Here is a 17,263-nt window from a genome sequence, read left to right as displayed (position 1 = left end):
TCTGTGAGTGTGTTTGTAATTGTCAGAGAATCCACGCCTGTTGCACTGCTGTCATTTAAGCAGTAGTTTGAAGAAGCACTCAGGGCTGCAAAAACCAAACCAGCCTGTAAGTGGATTGCAGTGCAGGGTTTGGGAATGCTGCTGTGGTAGCTGGTGTGTTTGGGGGCTGTTGCTTGTTCTGGTTGTTCTGGTTGCCACCTGCTGTGAGAGCTGCCATGGGAGGGAGACAGCGCGTGGGCCTAACGGAGGAGTGATAATTACAGTTTGCTTGCATGGGCCCTGCTTTTCAAAGGCTCCTGCCTTTGAAACACAGCAAAGGCGACCCCTGAGCCCAGCAGAGGAGCTGCAGCCCAGTGAGCAGCAATGCAGGGTCAGCAGCAGCAGTGCAGGGTGAGCAGTGCAGTGCCAGCAGCAGTGCAGGTTGAGTGCCGTGGCACAGAGGGCAGCGTGGCCGCTGTGCCAGCAGCAGTGCAGTGCAGCAGTGCAGCCCCAGCCTCTCCTGCACAGCTCTGCCTCGTGGCTCACACAGGTGCTGAGTGGCTTTGTGTTCAGCAGCCAGGTTTTGTGTCCTCCCACTGTCACCGTGGCCCTGGCAGCGAGGGAGATGGATGGAGAGCAATCCTCGGGTGACCCAGATCTGCTCCGTGGGCCGTGGGTGGAGCTGGCACTGCCCTCCTTCCATGGATGGGCAAACAGGAAGGAGAGGTGGTGCGGAGGATGGCACGGCTGTGAGTCACCTGGACCTGCTGTGGGGAGCACTCTGTCACTGCCATCGCGGCAGGGCTGTGCTCTGGGAGGGGTCCTCTCCAGGAGAAGCCCTCCCTTGGTCCCTTCAGGTGTGCAGCTCACCTGTGCCGTGTGCCTGAGCCAGGCTGTAGGAACAGGAGCTAAGGGGGGGCTGCAGCCAGGACCCATCCAGAGCTCTGCCTTGGCTCCTGCAGCAGCTGCTCAGGTCTGCCTGCAAGGAAAACACACAAGCACTGCAGCAAGTGGATGCAGGGATAAAGTGTCTGCTCAGAAATCTCCTCATCCCTGGCAGACAGCTCTGGCTGTGGCTCCAAGGTGTAAACCTGCCTGTTGCCCTCTGGAGCTGCTGTCCCTGCATCATCACAAAGGCTTGGGAAGAGCTTTGGGGTCCTGCATCCAGCAGTCGTGTTGTGAATAATAATCCCTTCTTGAGGTGCAGCATGCTTCATTTCTGTTTATAGAAGATGATGACACTTTCTCAAAAGCATATTTCCTGCAATTTTTTTTAATTTCAATTTTTTTTAAGTACTGCAGAATTAAATTTAAAATTTAAAATTACCAAGTTTTAATTTCCCAAGTTACTTTAATTTGTTTGGGATCATTTTCTAAGTAACAAACATACCATAGTGACAGCCAGCATGGAGCCAGTGATTGGCCTGGGGATGGCTCTGCTTTTCCTTGCTTTGTTGTACTATGGGTTCCAATTGGTTGCTGCCTTTTTGTTTGGTTTTTTGAGATTTTTTTGGTGGTTTGTTCATTGTGTATTTTCTTCTGAATTTATTTTTTGTCTTCCTGATTTGGATCATCCCTCCCCTCTGCCCCAGTGACTGTTTGTACTTTGTCCAGAGTGTGGTGCTTGAGGAGCAGACTCTGACAGGTCTGTGCAAACAGCCACGTTCCAGCCCTAGTTTTGATCACAGATTAAGGCCTGATGTCTGTTTTTATCAGGAGCTGAAGTGCAGTTATCAATGTGAAACGATAAATGTAAATACCGATGCCTGCTCTCATTTTCCGTGGTTGCTCCAGGCGTGTTTCCTGTTGTGGAAGCACAAGTTCATCCCTGCCCTTGGGGCCAGGTGGGGCAGTGGTGGGTGGTGCCCACCCCGCTGGACCTGCTGAGGATGGCTGCAGCCTGCAGTGAGGACGGGCTCCTGCCCGGGGTCCCTGTGCCTGGGGGTGAGCTCACCTCCCAGGGCACAGCAGCTCTCCTTGGCTGCTGTCCCTGTCCGGGCTTGGTCACTGCCAGGGCTGGGTCACGAGGCTGCTGGCAGGCACCCTGGCCAGCCAGGGACACTCCCTGCTTCACCTTGCAGCCTTTACTTTGCTTTAAGTCCTGGTGTGAAGTTTGAGGTCTGGGGGGCCTGAAGTCCGTGTCCTGTGGCTGCCCATTTGCACACAGGCTGCCCCCTCTCCCAGTCCCCTGGGGACCGCTCCTGGTGACACCCTCACCCTGCTGTCCCAGCACTGAGGTCACTGTTAACCCCTGAGGGCTTTGGGTCCAGCCCCTTGTGATGTTAGCTTGTGTTGGGAAGGCAGGTGGTGCCGTGGGGCTCCCGTGCAGGGCTGCAGTGCAGCTGACGTGGCTGGGCCGCTGCCCCACCTGTGCTGTGCACGTCCGGCATCGTGCGGGAGCGCATCTCCAGAGCCGGCAGAACGAGCAGTTGCCATGGAAACCATGGCTTTGGTTCCCGTGGCAACCAGCCGGGTTCACACACGGCTGCTTCTTGCAGACAGAGGGGCTGGCCGGCACGGGAGGAGCGGGGCTGGGGCTCTGCAGGGCTCTGGCAGGTGCTGGCACCTTGGAGGGCACAGGCAGCGGCTGCAGGGGCTGGGGACACCGGCCTGGAGCTGGGGGAGCTGGCTCCTCGCCTTCCCAGCCCTACAGCAGGTTGGGTGGGCTTGGGGCGAGTGCTGGGTGAGCAAACTGCTTGTGGCAGCTGAGGAACGTAGACAATTTAGCAGTATTTGGAGCAGGAATGCCCAGAGTTGATAGGAGTGATGGAAAATCCCCAAATCCTACAGGTGAGTGCCTTGGCCAGTGGAGATTTGGTGTAGCTGGGGCTGTTTGGGTTACCTTTAGGACTCTGCGGGGACAGCTTGTTGCCCAGCATCCCTCTGGTCCTGGTTGGAACGTTTTTGGAGTCAGGCTGGTGGATTCTTGCTCCTGCTGTGAGTCTCCTGCACCATGGCAGTCCCAGCAAGAATGAGATCCTTAGGATGTAGGGTTTTTTCCATTACATATAGGAATCAAAACTCTGTGCAGCAGTGGAGAGCCTGACCAGCTGGTCTGGTCTGTGCTGGGGGTCCTGCAGGTCAGTGGCAGCTAAGGACCCCCTGGCTCAGCATGTCCCACTCTCTGGCACCAGCTGTGATCCCCAGAGCAGAGTGTTAGAGATTATCTGGCTCAAAATTGCAAATCGCTCTCCCGATTGCTTATTGATGAGGTATTTTTAATCAGCAAATGTTAGAGAAGAAAAGAGCTGAAATATGCTTTGGAAAACTCATAATTGAAAGTGTGTTTTTAAACAGCTAATAAAATGTTTATGAGGGGAGCTGTGTAATAAGGCCTTTTAAACCTCTCTAATGGCAGCTGCAGGGCCAGCAGCATTCCTGAGGCAGGTGCAGGAGGGCGTTGGGGGCATTATTTCCAGTCTTGACAGGAGAGCGAGCAATTTAATTACAGACGGCTATAAAATGGAAAATTCTTCGCAGTGACAAATGACTGTTGCTATACAAGGAGAGCAGGAGTTGGTGTATGGTTTGTTTACCACATGATGACAGGGAGATGCTCACAAGGACCAGACAGTGGCTCCAAAGCAGCCAGGATAGTGGGCACAAAGGGGGGAAGAGTTGCTGCTGGAATTGTCAGGCCTTTGCTGTCACTGCAGTCTGGTCTCGCTTCAGTAATCCAGGTGGATAAAGGCTGCCAAGGAGCTGACAGGTACAGGAGAATCAGATACCCTAGGGGAGCAAAATCAAACCCACACGTGGATTTTAATTTGGTTGCTGGTGTTTAAATAAAAGATGAAGGGGCTCACCACTGCCCTCGTGTCCTTGTCACCGCCTCCAGCTGCCCAGGGAGAGCCCTGCTGTGCCCGTGCAGTGGTGCTGCCAGGGAGGTCAGGCCCTTGCTCTGCTGCAGAGGCTCCCTCAGCTTCAGCTCAGCACAGCTGGGAGTGTTCAGAGTGGGACATACCTGCTTTCACCAGAGACAGCAGTTGATTTGCAAAGCTTCCCAAGCATCAAAAGCCATAGATGGATTCACAGGAGTATGAGGAAATCCATTATTTCTTCCTGGGGTAGCTCAGCTTCCCCCTTTGCATGACCTGGGCCTGCTCTTTTAAGTGATGCTCATGTGGAATTTTTTTTAAGTGCAAAAAATAAGAGAGTTCTAAAGTCGTAGCTTCTGTAGGTTCCTCACACTGCAGTGTCACAGTTGCCTGGGCAACCAGGGTTCCCAATTGCTTAACAGGGAAAAAAAAGCTACAGTGATGGAGATGCAGACGTAAGAAGGAAGGTCTGTGCTGGAGCCTGGTGCTTGCAAAGAGCAGTCTGGGATGGGGTGGCCTCAGTGAGGGGCCACCCCCAGCTTTGGGCTGCCCTCTGCCAGCAGAACAGAGCTCGAGGGGCATGCCTGGCCTCTCTCTGAGGAAGTGGGAAAGCAGAAATGCAGGTAACTTCAGGGATTCTTCTGCTGTGGAGAAACAGGATCAGTATTTCATGAGGCAGGTTAAGTGTGTGTCCTTCAGGATCTTGGCAAGCACCTTGACTGTCAGCCCAGGTGCCAGCAGCAGATGTGACCCCTTGCCATGTCCTTCCCAGTGGAGGTGGGTCAGGTGCCCTGCAGCTGCCCCAGGCCTCTGCCTTACTGAAATTTCAGATGTCAAAGGAAAGATGATTGGGCATTTGTATGAATTTCTTTTATCAGAATTCAATTTGCAGTTACTGTGTTGTTTAGTTTTAGGGTCCCCTCTGTCTTTTTCAGTGCTACCATTATATGCCCATTCTGTTGGAAAATTGCAAAGACTTGGGTATGGGAAAAGGTGTCTTGTGTGGTTATATGTTATTTTAAAGCATCTGGTTTTGCATTCATGAGATCCATGGTGATAGTGCTGACAGAAACTCCTGTTTTAGAAAAACATCCTGGGTGTCAGTGGGTGTCTTTTGATGTGCCAGGGCAGGTCAGTGAGCACAGTCCAGTGACTCAGGGTTGGCTGTCACTGTGGACTTTCTGGTGACTGACGGGAAATCCTGGCACCTGATGTGGGCAGGATGATTTGCAGAAAATAATCTGCCAGGAGGCGGTGCCAGGAGCGGCGTGTGCCCGGGGTGCCAGTGCCATCCACACTGGGGAGAGCCACGAAGGCACGGGCTCCTGTCCCTGTCCCTGAGCAGCGCTCGGCTCTGCCCTGGGGCCAGGGCTGCTCTTGCCCCCAGGCACACTGCCAGTCCCCCCAGAGCCTGGGAGGGTTCTGCACCCTCCTGTACCTGCAGAGAGTGGGGCAGGGAGCTCAGAGGAGAGCAAAGAGGGCTCCAGTTAGTCCCACCCAGTTCATTATTAGGCCAGAGCAGCTCAGCCTGGAGATCTGCCTTCCCAAGTGAGCTCTGGTGAATTGCATCCCAGAATAGGTTTTGAAGGATGAGCAGTGCCTCCAGCCCATCTGCTGCTCCAGCCTCCCCAGCAGCTCCCCTTGCAGAGCCCTGACGGAGCCCTGGGAGGAGATGCAGGCCCAGCAAGGGGCTGGCACCCAGTCAAGGGCTGGGACTGCTGGCACTGAGGGAGGCAGAGCCCACAGGGCTGGCCTTGGAGCAGTGCCATGTCCCAAAGCCTGTGGTGTGCCTGCAGGGTGACATAGTGAACTCCCTGGCTCTCTTGGCTGGGAGCCTCATCCTGGTGCTTGCTAAGGGTTTGCCTGCCTTCCCAGTAATTAAAAGTTTGTAACTAATTACCAGCTGCCCTGCTCATACTTTGTAGTGGTGCTTTCCCCCAGTGCTGGGAGTCTCCTCTCGCAGCAGGGAGTGAAGCCAAATCTGCTTGAATATGCGTGTGCTGTGCCTGCTGCAGTGCTGCTCCTCCTGAGAGCTGCTGCTGCTCTGTCCTCTCGTGCCCTGCGTGAGAGCAGCTTTGGGGAGATGCTGCAGAGAGGGACTGGGCTCGTGTTTCACAGCAGGTTTAGCTCAGCCTTCCTTCTACTTGCCTCTTTCCTGATGACACAGTGAGGGGAAGGCATTCAGACAAGTTGCCTGCAAGTCTTAATGTGTGTTCAAACCTGATCCAGGAGCGTGCACCTTCCTCCTCACCTGCCCTCTGTCCCTCTCTGTCTCACCCACACCCTTTGCAAGGCACTCAGAGCACACACAGCATGTGACTTTTCTGGGTCAGGCAGAATGCTTTGGCTGCTCTTGATAGGAAACAGACTTTAAAACTAGCCTGTGGCTTTGGGCCTCAGCCACGTGGGAATCTCTGGGCTACAGGTCAGGGCTGGTGCAGTGCCAGGATTCCAGGAGTCCCCCTCCTTCCTTCCTGGCTGTCCCCATGGCTGCCTCCCTGCAGGGGGCTGCTGGGCTTGCCCAGGACAGAGCTGTGGGATCATTGCTCTACCTGCTGCCTGGTTTGGCTTGAAAAGCAACAGGAGAGGAAGAACTGCCCCTTTGCATGAAAACCCTCTGCTTTGAGGAGCTTTTAGCTGATCTGGAGGGAGAGGAACTGTCTCCATTGGCACACCTGCAGTGGTTGTGCCCTGCTAACACACATTGTTTGGCTCTTTTAAAAATACTTCCTTTGTTGTTATTACTGGGACAAAGGTAGAGCTGCCCCAATCTGTGTTGCCTTAGGCTGCATTAAAGGCTGGCTGGGCTGGCTTTAAGGTCCTTGCCAGCAAACCTGTGAGCTACAACACGAGCAGAACTACTGAAAGGTGTGAGGTCAGGCTCTGATTGTACTCATCCTGGAGAACCTGAGAGAGAAATAAAGAGATGTGTTAAGAAGACCATGAGCCTGGTCCTCTGCCATGTGTGGGGTTTGCTTTTGAGCTCAGTGCTTGCCAGCAGTGAGGGAATAGGAGCATCCGTGTGGGCTCTGTGTGGCTGGTATTTTCAGAAGTGTGTGTGGGATTCAAATTCCCAGTGGTGAAGCTTCAGAAAATGGAGTCTGTATGTGGTTTTAGAGATTTCACTTAATTTTGTCTCTTATGCATATAGTAAGTGTGGCCCTGGGCTGGGAGACCATGTCTCTGACTGTTCAGTACTACACTGGCTTAAAAGCTCACAGAAGAGGCCTTGGAATAGTTGATCCCCCTTGGGGGCTGTGCTTTGTGTTTCCCTGCAGTAGTGCTGGGCAGAGTGGGACATTGCTCTGTGCTGTGCTGACTGCTGCAGCAGCTCCCCTGACCTTACCAATGGATGTGGTGATTCCCAGCACCAAGGGGGCATTAGCAGGAGAGGACAGCAAACACCCTTCCTTCCTGTTTGACCTCGGATTTCCCCATGATGCAGGGCTTGTTGGTTCTGCCATCCACCATCTCCTCCAGGTCAGGAGCTCTTGGTGTAGTGTGTGTTGCTCAGAAGCTCACCAGTACTTAGGCTTTTTCTTTCCTTCTAAGCATTTCCATTTTGAGGGGTTACCAGTTTTCCCTCAGAAAGCCGAAGGCCTTCAACTAGAGCAATACTTTATGTGCCAGCTCTTGTCCTTCCCTTTCTGCCTGAATTTGCCTGAATGTGGTTTTAGAGATTTAGGGAATCTCTAAAACCACTTACAGTGGTGTCAATATAGCTGAACACATTTTACACCAGCATAACTGGCAGTGTAAAATAATGAGCTGTGGACATGGGAGTGACCAGATTAGTGTAGGTTATTCTTGTCTTTGTTCTCATTATATTTCTTTTTCTTTTCTCCGACCTCAGACTTTGAAGAGGAAGGAGAAGGAGTACGAGCACGAGATGGAGCGGCTGGCGAGGGAGAAGATCGCGACCCAGCAGCGGCTGGCAGAGCTGAAGAACGAGCTGAGCCAGTGGATGGATGTTCTGGAGATTGACAGGATTATTCGACAGACAGTTCAGCCAGAGGATGACCAGGCATCTACCTCGACAGCATCAGGTACCCATCATTGTTCTCCTTTTTTCATAATCGTCTTGGAAGGTCATTGGAGTGGTGGGGCTCTTCATTTAGCAGCATCAGGGTTTCTTTGCATTCAGAATAAGGTAAAAGGTTTTGGAGTTTTTGTAATTATGTTAACAGCACATTGCTGCTCATGTGAAGTATACTGAAGCTTGTGCATTAGTGTCAGGTAGATGCAAAGTGCAGGTTTGCATGTCCGACCTGATTGTGGAGATAAATCCCTGCTTTCCAAACTTAGCATTTTTCTTGCACAGCTCTGCAGCCCTGCTCATGAGAAGTGGGCATCCTGGTGTGTTTGTGTGCATGTGGGAGGGTGTTCAGCACATACAGAAGACGGATTTGGTACAGGGAGGATCACCAGAGCATTTGGACAACGCAACGAGCCTTCTCATTGTGTGAGGAGGAGTCACAGTGAAGATGAAATTGCAGTAATGGATATCTGACGTGCAGTTCCAGTGAGAAGCTCCTGTGAGATAGGAGAATGCATGCTTCTCTCGACGCCAGGGATCTGCAGCAGGAGGAGCAGGCAGTCTGTGCATGTAGAGCTTTGCAGAGGCAGGAGGTGTAGCAGTGCACAACCATTCACAGCAGTTCCTTCCAGTCAGCATTTGCTCTTGGCGTGCCAGGCAGATGACATGGCAGGTTCTGGGAAGGGAAAACCTGAGTTTGCTCAGGCTCATCACCTCTAATGGTAGGAGCAGGCTCCAGGTGTAGTCTGATGGAAGCTGGGAGTTGCAGTGCTTTGTCCTTACAAGTGGCAGCTGTTCCCTCTGCAGTGGCCTCTGCTGAAAGCAACCACATCAAGCTGTTGCTTCCCGGAGCTTGTGAAGGGGAAGTGTCTTCCTGCTGTCTTCTGTGTTCCTGCCGCTTCTCTGTCTCCTGAGATTTTTATTCTTTGCTGCATGGCTGGCACTTGAACAGGCAGTGCAGGGTGCCAGGCTTGTCTTCCTGATCTCAGGGTTGGTATATTCGTGTTTTTCTTCCTTAGTTCCTGGTCTGGACACGAGTCCATTTTCCAGAACCAGAGGAGAGACTTGCTGCCATGTTTCTTCATGGCAATTTCCTTCCTGCTCTGGGAGCAGGAGTGGTGCCAATCAGTGGAACACCTGGCCAGGAAAGGAAACCCTGTTCCCCTTCCCAGAAGGAGCCCCCTTCAGCCCAGACAGCTCAGCCAGGTGCTTTCTGTCAGCCTCTGCTCATGGTGCTCCTCTTGCCTGCCCAGTGAGACTTCTCAGCCTGTTGGGGGCACCTTGCTCTAGCTGGTTTTTTGAGCTGTCACACTTGCCTGGCTCTGGGTCCTTGTCCCACAGGCAGTGAGGAGAGGGCTGTGCCATGCCATGCTGTGCCATGCCATTGTGCCACCAGCCTGTAGCTCAGTGATGCCCCCTGCACATCTCTTCTGCTGATGCTGCCTTGTAGGGAAGCTCCTTGGTCCAGTTCGTGCCCTGCTTGCGTTTTTATGGGAGTTTCTTCCTTTCGTGTTTTCCAGAGGGTGAAGACAACATGGATGAAGATATGGAAGATGACAGGCCAGTGAACTCATTACCAAAACTCACCCAGCGCCAGCACCCAGAGCTGCTGAAAGCCGTCCCCCCCAGTGCTGCTGCCCCCCTGCCCACGGTCCTGCCCCCACACGTGTCCATCCAGCAGAAGCCCCACGCCCAGCCCTCCCTGCAGACACAAGCCCTGGTCCCGCCGCAGGCCATCGTCCCTGCACAGACTCACATCGTGGCGGCCTCGACCGTGCAATCGACTGTTATCGCGCACACCGCCACCACCCACGCCTCGGTCATCCAGACTGTCAACCACGTCATCCAGGGGCCACAGACCAAGCACATTGCCCACATTGCACCTTCCACGTCCAGCCCCGTGCAACTCACCACCGCTGCTCAGCCCATCGGCCACATCACTGTGCACCCCGCCACCATCAACCACATGGCCCACCTGGGCCCGCAGCTGCCCATCTACCCGCAGCCCGTGGCCGTCAGCCAGCCCGTGGTGAGCCACATCGCTCACACCATCTCGCACCAGCAGGTGAACGGCACGGCGGGCCTGGGCCAGCCGGCCGTGGTGGCCAAGCCGGCCGTGGGCGCGCAGGTGGTGCACCACCCGCAGCTGGTGGGGCAGACCGTGCTCAACCCCGTGACTATGGTGACCATGCCCTCGTTCCCCGTGAGCACGCTCAAGCTGGCCTAGAGGGCACGCGCCGCCCGCTCTGTGCTGGGAACCCTTCCTGAGGAAACTCCGTACATTCCAAGCGCTGCGGCTCGGCGCGGCGGGCGCGCAACGCCGGGCTGGCCGGGGCCGCGCCCTGACACACTTCAGAGACACTTGGTCATGGTGATTTTTTTTCCTTTTATGTGTAATGAGTGAACTATGGATATGATGTTCTTAAGACTTTTAATTTCGCCCTCCTTATGTGTTGCTTCTTTGTAGAATAAAAATTGCTGATCTCTTTATCGAGACATTGCGTAGAATGGGAAAAAAAATCATAGAAGTCTATATTTATATATATGTGTGTATGTGTGTGTATATATATATGTATATACATATATATATAAATATAACATTTGAAGGCCTTTTGTAAGGTTGATTATTTTGCAGGATTATGAGACAAAATTCATTTTTGGAGGAAGAAGCCAGAGTGTCCTCTCTAAACAAGAAACTATAAGATAGATGGTTTGGTGGACCAGAGTACAGTGACAAAAAGCCCCCAACAACAAACCACGAGTCAAACCATGTTAAAGGTATTTCCCATCAATATATTACATTTCAAAAACCATCTAAAATCACTGTGACTTGTTATGGCATTTTAAGGAAATTCTCTGTCCTGTCTAATAAAAGGAAAAAGAATACACAACCAGACTTGATTTGTTGCCATTTTATAAATTACTTGATTTTATGTCAAAAAAATACTGGTTTTTATTATTTTAATGATTGACAATGCTTTGTTTGGATGTTTTTGGGGGAATTTGTATTTTGTCTGGCTTGGTTTGCTGATGCAATAATTGGTTTTGCAGATCTCTGTGCATGGCATGGCCCTGGTCAGGTCCCTCCTGCTGGTCCAAGCTCCCCCAGGCTTCTTGGGTTTGTTGTTTGGCAGAGGCACACACTTTGTGCTGGCAGCTGGCAGGGCGTTTCTGTGGCCTGGTGAGCGGAGCCTGGGACAAGAAGACGTAGAGAAATGAGGTAGATTTGCTGCATGGGTTAATGTGTGTTAGTTTGCTCTGTCCTGACCACGCTTTGGGGCGGGAGCCGGTGGGTTTGGAAAGGGGTGAAAGGGGATGTGGTTCCCTTCCAGAGCGCAGGCAGTCCTAGCAGCTGTGTTCCCTTTGACAGGGGAGCAATCTCTCCTCACGCAGGACAGGGCTTTGCTGCAGGAGGTCGGTGTGAGAGCTGTGTGTGACAGTGAGGCGTGCACCAAAGAACCCTCATCCCTCAGGGCCCTCCCGTTCCCCTTCCTTGTGGTTGGGCAGGCCTGTCTGAGGGCAGTGGCACATCCCAGAGAGCCAGGAGAGCAGGAATGCTGTTTGGCTCTGCTGGAACCTGCCGGCTGCCCGGGAGGCTGCTCGCTGGATGTTCTGGTCCTTGCACAGGGCGTGTAGCTGCTGCTGTGAATGATCTCCATTCTGTCTTCCTCTCTTCTTAAAACAAGAATTCCACAGTCCTTACTGCGAGCAAAATGCTGCTGTAGGCAGCAGCTGTTCTGCCAGGGCAGGGTGGGAGGATGGTCCCATGTGTGCCCAGGAGCTCTGGGAGAGGAGGAGGAGGTGGCTGAGCTGAGTCCAGTGTGGGGCCGAGGTCTCCTGCAGGAAAACAGCATCCATGCTCTGCCCAAAAGACCTGCTGGCTCTAGCAGGACTTCAGCCTGCTGAGGGCTGGTGTGAGCAGTGTCAGGGATGTAACTGAGAACATCTGCCTGCTCCATACTGTCCCCAGTTAAAACTGGTCTGAGGCAGGAGAAGTGACTGCAGAGGTCAGGGGTGATTGTGCCTTCTGAGCAGGTGTCACTGGGAATTGTGTGAAGTCTGTTCATAAAGCCCAAGTTACCACTTGTTTTATTTTTCTTTCGTGCGTTCTTGAGTTCAGGAAGGTCTTGGCTGTGCTTGCCAGCACAGCTCCTGCAGAATGGACAAACCTTGAAGGATTTCTTTTCATAGAACCCCATTTAAGCAGATCATTTGTTCTCATTCCAGTGCATCATTAACACTGCGGGATTCCCAGAATTGCCAGGACTTTGTTGTCCTCTGTCCCTGCAGATGGCCCAAGGAGGCCATTGTGTGCCAGTATTTGAGAGCCAGGGTGGGTATGGCTCAGTTTCTCCTCATCAGAAACTCCTCAGCGCTGACTGTGTGCAGCAGGGTCACCTCCCTTCTCAGGAGGGAGGGCGGCTTTGCCTTCTGCAGCAGCCTCAGGAAGGGGAGGACGTGTGCTTCTGCCTTGTTTTACTGCTCCACTCACAAAGTCACAAATTCTCCTCACTGAAGGAGAAGGAGCCAGGTTGGGAACGGGCTTGGTGAGATGAGCTTGCTGCTGGGTTGCTGAATGGGCTGTGCTGTGTGGACAGGGTGCTGCTGAGCTCATCTTCTCCTCCCTTATGGTTTAGAGCAGAGTGCCCTGCCTTGCCCAGGACTATCTTGGCCAGTTTCTCTTTCCCCCTGGAAGTGTGCCATGCAGTCTGTCTGTCTGCTCCCCTTCATGGGTGTTTGTCCCCATTAGGAGCACCCCCTTGGTCTGCCCAGGGGCTGCTCCAGATGTCCTGTGTACCCCTGCTCCCATCTGCCGTTTTCAGGGCTACCAGAAGCATTCTTTGGGATTTTTCTTTTTGTTTTTCAAAGTCAGCAAACTTCTCTCTATTCTGTGGGAAGAAGAGTGGCCACAGCCCTTCCTTTTCCACCTCTGTTGTTCCTGCTCAGAAACTTTGGATTTACACTGATGCTCTTAGAAATCCCGTTCAGTACTGTATGACAAGGGGCACTTTAGGAATGTCTCTCCTCCTTTGATATATGTTTTCCCTATGGAGAAAGCTATATATAAATATATATGTACACTTGGGGATTCATAAGATCTCATTTGTCCCCCAAAAAACCAATAAATATGAAGTTTACAAGAAATCTCTTCTGTTGTTGAATAATATTGGTAACCATGCCACAGAAACAATAGGAAATGGGGTTTCTGCACAGTAGTTTGAGAGGGTTTTCTGTGCTGTCAGCCCTGGCTTGGAGCTGTTGGTCAGTGGAGATGGTTCTGCCGAGGGCAGGTGCCCTTGCAGCCCCCACTCTCCACGTCCTGCTGCCAACAGCCCAGCTGTGCTCGGGAGCTGGGGCTGTGCTCGGAGCTCGGGCAGCACGGCCGGGGCTGTTTGCAGCTGGGCAGATGTGTGGGCACTGTGGGCACAGAGCCCCGGGCTGGCCACGGGGAGCCTCGTGCTGGGCTGTGCCCACGCCTGCCAGGGCCACTGCCAGCCCAGCCTCAGGGAGGGGCAGGCAGAGGGCAAAGAACCCCAACTGCTACTTCAAAACCATCCTGAAAAGAGCTCTTGACGCTGACACTTTAGGTACAGGAATGTAATCCAGACCTCACCAGTAACAATTTGCTAGATCTGTGTAGCTGGTCTTGGGAAGGGAAGTGATCTGATCTCCCGTGGTCTCTGCAGTTGCTTGTGTGGGATCCCTGGGGGCACAGTGGGGGCAGCTGCTGACCCATATTCCACATGGGAAATAAGGGCTGGAGCCAAGCTGCTGCCATCGGGGTTTTTCTGCATGTGTGTGTGTGTGTGTCCATCTGTCTGTCCTGCTGGAGCCGAGTGTTGGGTGTCGAAGGCCAGAAGGGCTCCAGTGTCCCCTGGCCCCTGGCACGGCTGGGTTTTGGTTTCTTGAGCAGAGCTGGACAGAGGGGATGGCCCTTTGCAGAGGCCTCTGCTCTCCAAGTGCCCAGGGCACATCCAGACCCACTGAGCCCACTGCTGTGCTGCTCTTGGGCTCCTTGTCTTTTTTTTTCCTTTTTTATTTCAAAGTGGCCTTCTGTAACAAAAGAAACAAAAAAAATGCCTTGGGTGGTTTCGGTGGAGGTGAGGTGTCGCTGCTGTGTCGGTGTCGGTGTGGTTGTCCGTGCGCACGCCTGGTAGATTCCTGTAGACATGCAATGCAAGGCTTATCGTGTCTGGTTTTTGTATGTAGCCTGTGTCTCTTTGGACTGGTTTGCATCCTGAGGGTGTTTTTTGCATTTAAAGAAAAAACAGTGAGAACTGTTCCAGGTTGGGTGGGTCCAAGGGGCTCAGGGGACCTCCCGTGTGCCAGGGTCAGGGGAGGGTTCCTCCTGCCCCGTGGGATGATGTGGTCAGTGCTTGTGGCCCCTCTCCTTTGTGATGGCTGTCCAGTGTCCCCACTGTGCCAGGGGGGTGAGCAGCCTTGGCCAGATGAACCAGGTGACCTCTGCTTACCTGAGCAGGACTTTGGCTCAGCCTGTCTCGGTTCAGGCACTTGCTTAATTAGCTTAATTAGATATGTGGCTGCTGCAGAGGGCTCCTGGAGCTGGTGTGGAGGTGGGCAGCTCTGAGCACTCACAGGTGAGGCTCCTCTGAGACTTGGCATGTTTTTTTCTGAACAGTTGTGCATTCCGGTCTTACTTTGATTCTAAAAGCTATGGGGGTGAGGAAAGGAAAACCCTCATACTTCTGGCCTGTTTTCCGTCCCTTGTTATCATTTGGAACAGATTAAAATGGATTATAACACTGTCTTTAGGTTATTTTCTCCCTGAGTGAAACATCAGTTGTTAGGAGCAGATGTTTAGTGTTAAGGAAAATAGGCTGTGGGTAGAATCAGTCATGGCTTCTTTCTGTCCCTGTTATACAGAACTTGATAATCCAAACTTGAACTATTAAAATAGCAGCCTGAGCCCAGCACTGGATGGTGCAGTCCTGGCAGAGTTGTGTTTGGCTGTTCCCAGGCTGGCTCGCTCCTCACCTGAGGCTGCTGAGCAGTGCAGGAAGGCCCCACTCGCCTCTGTCCCTGCACTGTCGGGGCAGGCTCAGGGGTTTCGGGGTGGGGTTTGGTGGGAGTGGGCTGTGGGATGTCACGGTGCTCCTCGGGACGGCGTGGCTGGTTCTGCTCTAGCTCTGGATGAGGCCCCTTCATTCAGCCATCCCTTGTGCTGTGAATAGGAATTTGAGTGTGAGGGAGCGCTGGTGCAGCAGTCACCAGCAGGGACCTGCCCAAGCCCCAGCCCTGTGCCAGGCAGGAGGCAGGAGCTGCCCAGGCTGTGCTGCTGTGGCCGGCCCAGCCCCTCTGGAATGCCTTATGGATACGCCTTAACACCCTGAGCCAAAACGTGCTGGGGCTGGGCAGGGGCTGCCTGCGCCCACCCGGTGCTTTACTGGCGTCTGCTCAGGCCCAGCCTGGGCATCGCTGGGTGAGGAGCCCTGCTGGCAGTGGGGACCCCCTGCTCTGTCACTGCACGTGACCCCCCCTCCTGCCTGAAGCATTTATTTATTTATTTTATCTGGCTGTGCTCCCCGCGTTAGGAATGTGTCCTGGAGCTGCTGACTGTGAGCCCAGCCCGTCGCTGGCCTGGAGCCCCTGTCCCTCCCCTGCACCTCACAGGAGCCCCACGCTCACCTGGGCAGGTGCAGTCTGTGTTTACAGTGAGGACGTGTCACTGTGTTACCAATTTACTGAAATACTGAATATTGACAAACTAGACTGTAAAGATTTTTATGTGTTTGGATACATCTGCTATGTGAAAAAGCAACTAATTTTGTACATATTGTATTTTTACTATTCAGCTGTACAATACTGGCTCTTCATGCTCCAGAATTTAGGTATCCAACATGAATGATATCCATGTAATAAGCACTTGCCTGAAATAAATATAAAAATGAAATAAACATGCACTGAAATCCGAAACAGGTTTCTGCATTTGCTTCCCTGTGCTTTGCATGCAGATCCCTCACTCTGTTTGTGATTTCCCAGTTCTAGAGCAATGCCTGCCCTCCCTCCGCGGGGCTGGAGCTCACCCAGGCCAGGCAGAGCTTCCCGAGTGTGTGTCTGCATCCAGCAGTGCTCTGCAGGACAGCAAAGCCTTTGCAGCACCAGGAATCTGTGAGCTCAGGAAACTGCCCTTGCTGTGCCTTCTCCTGCAGGAGCCCACCCCTCCCAGCAGCCCCACCGAGCCCAGCAGAGCAGCCTGCTGCCCGGGACCCTCCTGCTGGGACTCCCCAGCCCTGCCAGGCAGCCCCACCGGGGTGTCCTTGCAGTGCCAGGGGCTGGGGCTGAGCCCAGAGCTGCCTCCCCTGGACCTCTCTCTCCTGCAGCCCCAGGTTCCCCCTCTCCCTTCTCTGCAGCAGTGACCGACGTGGATGATCAGCACTGGGCAAGTCAAACCCCAGGGTGGTGCTGGGGGCAGCAGGTCAGGGGTGGCTCAGGCAGAGGGGCTGGGGGAGCACCACGGCTCTAAATAACTGCACTGAAAATCACTGAGACTGCAGAGGAGATGGGGGGACGTGTGGGAAGGACAGAGGGACAGGAGCCAGCTGTAACCCCAGCTGTGGTGCTCAGAGCCCTGCCTGCCCCAGTCCCACTGTGCAGACAGGTGAGTGCAGCGAAGGACAGAGGGACAGGAGCCAGCTGTAACCCCTGCTGTGGTGCTCAGAGCCCTGCCCGCCCCAGTCCCACTGTGCAGAAGGTGAGTGCAGAGGGCACAGGGACACTGGAAGTTTATTTAGGCCAACATGTCCTTGGAGGCACTTCAGAAAGGGCTGATCCCTGTTGATGGGGATAATTAATTACCTGATTAGCTGGAACGAGCAGGGGCTGAGGGGTGGCTGCACCCACCCCAGCACACAGAGGCCTTCGTTGGGCCTTTTTATGGTGGAATGGGGAAATCTGCCACAAGTCCCCAGGGACTCCTCCAGGCAGACCTATTTAGCCTAAAAGCCTGGAACACTGCTGCAAAAACTGCCAGGAGCAGCCAAGCAGCCAGGTGAGACTGAGGGACCATCCCTGCTGCAGAGGAGACACAGCTGGAGGAGTTTAAGGGGTTTGAACAAGGACTGGGAGTGATGGAGGAGGAGCTCTCCTGGAAGTCCAGCAGCTCAGCTGGATTCAATGCAGCTGCAGCACAATCAGGCCTAAAATTTCAGGATGAAACTCTTACACTTGTGATAAGCCTATTTCTGTTCCTGGGCTGGGCTGGCTCAGGCTCAGCTGGTGGGTACATGAAAACTGCCCTTAAAGTAATTTAAGGGACCTCGGGAGTCTACTTAATGGTGACCTATTTATTGCCTTTAGCACTGCAGCCCGTGCAGCTCATCAGAGAAACATTAATTACATCTTGCCCTGTCCTCCCAGACACCCTCATCCCTGTTCCATGGCTGGAATCACCTCGGGGGGAGAGAAATCG

At 53.4% G+C, this 17,263-nt stretch overlaps 1 protein-coding gene across 1 annotated transcript in view; it reads left to right on the top strand.

Moving 5' to 3' along the window:
• Positions 1–15,768, top strand: part of MNT (MAX network transcriptional repressor) — a 32,832-nt gene extending 17,064 nt beyond the window's left edge. Inside the window, exons 5-6 of the mRNA XM_039720652.1 lie at positions 7,651–7,843; positions 9,354–15,768. Coding sequence (XP_039576586.1) covers positions 7,651–7,843; positions 9,354–10,060 — 900 coding nt within the window. The 3' untranslated portion in view covers positions 10,061–15,768. The remainder of the gene's footprint in view (positions 1–7,650; positions 7,844–9,353) is intronic.
• Positions 15,769–17,263: the final 1,495 nt, after the last annotated feature.

Source organism: Passer montanus, unplaced genomic scaffold (assembly GCF_014805655.1).
Source record: "Passer montanus isolate IOZ18808 unplaced genomic scaffold, ASM1480565v1 scaffold44, whole genome shotgun sequence".
Taxonomy (NCBI): Eukaryota; Metazoa; Chordata; class Aves; order Passeriformes; family Passeridae; genus Passer; species Passer montanus.
Note: the sequence above shows the minus strand (reverse complement) of the source record. Positions and strands in the feature narration are given on the sequence as shown.